The 3,062-nt window shown below is 61.2% G+C and overlaps 1 protein-coding gene across 1 annotated transcript in view; it reads left to right on the top strand.

Annotated features, from left to right (window-relative positions):
* Positions 1-198: 198 nt before the first annotated feature.
* ABLIM3 (actin binding LIM protein family, member 3) overlaps positions 199-3,062 on the top strand; it is a gene marked incomplete at its 5' end in the record, with an annotated part of 21,280 nt that continues 18,416 nt past the window's right edge. The window contains 2 exons of the mRNA XM_010139400.1: positions 199-382; positions 773-885. Coding sequence (XP_010137702.1) covers positions 199-382; positions 773-885 — 297 coding nt within the window. The remainder of the gene's footprint in view (positions 383-772; positions 886-3,062) is intronic.

Consider the following 3,062-nt stretch of genomic DNA (forward strand, 5'->3'; position numbering starts at 1 on the left):
GCCCGACACTGACCCCTGCTGGTGCTGGGGGAGGGCCCCGGTGCTCTGGGGAGAAGACAAACCCCCTGAGGTACCTGCAGAAACGGGGTGTGTTGCGGGACAGCTGCGGGAGTGGCGCAGGTGGGCGCAGAGGTGCCGGCCGAGCCCGGGGGATGCTCTGTCTGCTGCCCCTTATCGGGTGCGTGTCCTCCCCTGCAGTGTGTGGCTGTGACCTGGCCCAGTCAGGCTTCTTCTTTAAGAACCAGGAGTACATCTGTACCCACGACTACCAGCAGCTCTACGGGACACGCTGTGACAGCTGTGGGGACTTCATCACTGGAGAGGTCATCTCTGCCCTGGGAAGAACCTACCACCCCAAGTGCTTCGTCTGCAGCACCTGCAGGTGAGCTGAAGTATCACCAAGAGTTCATGACTCCCCTGTGAAGCCCTTGGCTGTGCACCAGGGAGAGGGCTTTTGTTAGCCCACAGACCCTCATTCCCTGCTCAGTGGGTAACTCAGCTGCGTTTTCTAAGTGGAAACCCTTGGAAGGCAATGAAATGTCCCTGACCCTTCCCTCTGCAGCCTGGAGACCTGCCTTAATGCCTGTCCTGGTCCTCCTGCCCCAACACATGTGCACACTCACTGCCTCCCCTTGTAGCCCTTGCCTGGAGCCCCTCTGCTCCTCCGTACCGAGGGTCTGGCTGGCCCCTGGGGAAGCAGCTCACGGGCAGCCCCCAGCACTGCATGAGGGGAGCAAGCAGCTCACACCTCCCCACCTCTCCTTGGCCGCAGGAAGCCGTTTCCCATTGGAGACAAGGTCACATTCAGTGGGAAGGACTGCGTCTGCCAAAACTGCTCCCACTCTCTCATCAGCACCAAACCCATCAAGATCCACGGGCCAAGCCGTAAGTTGACTGTTCTCGTGTTCCGTGATGGCTGCAAGGAGAGGGACCGTGTGCCTCTGGAGGCTGCTGTGGTGGGTGATGGGATGGGCGTGCAGCACTGCCTGGAGCCGTGGGTGTTTGCAGAGGTTTTGGAGGAGGAACAGGGTAGTCCTGTAGCTCCCCCCAGAACTGTAGGTCACCGTTGGTTTCAGAAACTCCCATGGTCTATCTGTGACCTGGGCAGGTGCTGCCACCCTGGCAGGGGCTGTCTGGGGTAGCAGGGAGTTTTTGAAGCTGGGTTAGCTCTGAGGCAGTGCCCAGATGTTGCTTTGTATCCAGCTGCACCCAGGCCTGTGTCCAAGTGCCAGCCCTGGGACTGCTCACCCAGGTTTCCCACCACTGGCGTTGCTCCCTGCCTCTGCAAGCACTGAAAGGCTTCTTCCTGTTCATCCTGCTGCACTGACAAAAAAAAAGCAAGACCAATGGACAGGCTTTTTTGGGTGGATTTGCCCTTGCTTTTGACCCCAAGTTGTTCCTTGGGATACTCTCCCTTCATGCCATGCTTTGCCCCCCCAGTTCTTCCTTGCTGCTGGCACTCTGCCCTGGGTCACTACAGAGCACCCCATGGGTGCTGCGTGTGGGGACTGGTAGAGCATCCCTGCGGCACAAAGCTGCTGCACACAGGGCTCACTTCAGCCCATGTCCAGAGCGAGGGGACTGCAGCGTTGGCACGTGGTCCGTGCTGCACCGTCTCCCGTACGCCTCAAGTTTGCTGCTGTTAAGTCCCAGGGGAGCTGTCTCAGCGCAGTGTGTGGGCAGGTGGCAGAAAGCAGGCAGAGCCGGGAGCTGTGCCACGCTGGTGCCCAAACCGTGCCGCGTCAGCAGGCTGTGCTGGGGCTGGGGTGGGTGGGGGCCCCCGCTGCTGCAGCTCAGCCAGCCCCGGAACATCAGTGCCTGGAGCAGAGTCCTACAGCCAGGGACAGGTCCAGAACTGTGGTGTCGCCCAGTCACCATGGTGGCACTGGTGGTGGCTCTTTGGGTTGAATCATGAGCTGGTGCTGATGGATCCCTCGGAGCACCTGCAAGTTGCCTGTCCCAGCTCTCATCATGGCCTCGATGGAGTGAGGGGATGTGGTGGGGTTTGAATGAGCCCCAGCCAGAGGACAGGGCTTCTCCTATCTTCCCTCCTCAGCACTCCGAGCTGCCCAGAGGCAGGCTGTGGCCAGTCCCCCGCACCCCCTGTAAAAAAAACTCCTATCTTCCCTCCTCAGCACTCCGAGCTGCCCAGAGGCAGGCTGTGGCCAGTCCCCAGCACCCACTGTCTCCTGTAGCAAGGGCAGGGCAGGGAAAGGGCAGCCCATGCTCTGCCTGTCGCCTGCCTTCCTCTCCCTTCCCAGCCCCTTTGCACCAGCTCCTCCTGCAGAGCCAGGTTACCCGAGGGCACCATGCTTTATTCATAGGCAGCTGTGGCTGCTGCCTGCATGTGTCCCTTGCGGCCCAGGTGGCCCTGGCAGAGCCACCTAGAAGGGGTGGCAGGGAAGGTCTACCTGCTGGAACCCACAGTGGTGCACTCTGCGGAGAGGACATCCCTAGAAGAAGGATGCTGAGCCTCTCCCTGAAGCCCCAGGGAGCAACTGTGTGAGCAACTAAAAAAACAGCAGGACCCGTGTGAAAGAGGGAAGGGATCCTGGCTCAGCCGAGATGCCAGCCTGCTTTTTTGCCAGGGGTCAAAAATCCTCCCCCCTCAGCTTTGTGCAGTGGGCAGCGACTTGCTGCAGAGCTGCCTGGGGATGGGCTGGGTGGAGAAGCCTGTGCTGTGCTGCTGCAAGGAGGGGGTTAAGGAGAAACCCCGTCCAGGCAAACCTGCTGCTCAGGGGGAGAAGAGGACAAGGAGGAGTCAAGGTCATGGGTCCAAAGCCCATGTGCTTCCTGCTCTGAGCCTTGACGGGAGCCAGGGGAAGCAGGGAAGGAAGGGAGTCTTGTAAATACTGCAGCGGGGCCGGATGCGGCTGCCGGAGAGCACAGCCCTTCCTCTGCTGCACTCGCTGCCGGACACTTCCCACTGCTCCTGCCTGGAGGAGAGCCCCCGGGGACCTGCCAGGGCACCATGGCCCCGGCAGCCCTCGCACTGGCCCTGGCTCAAGCTGGCCAACTGGCACACAGCTCCATGCTGTGGCGGGGGCTTGGCTGGCGGGGCG

The sequence above is a fragment of the Buceros rhinoceros genome, unplaced genomic scaffold (assembly GCF_000710305.1).
Source record: "Buceros rhinoceros silvestris isolate BGI_N320 unplaced genomic scaffold, ASM71030v1 scaffold20797, whole genome shotgun sequence".
NCBI classification, from domain to species: domain Eukaryota; kingdom Metazoa; phylum Chordata; class Aves; order Bucerotiformes; family Bucerotidae; genus Buceros; species Buceros rhinoceros.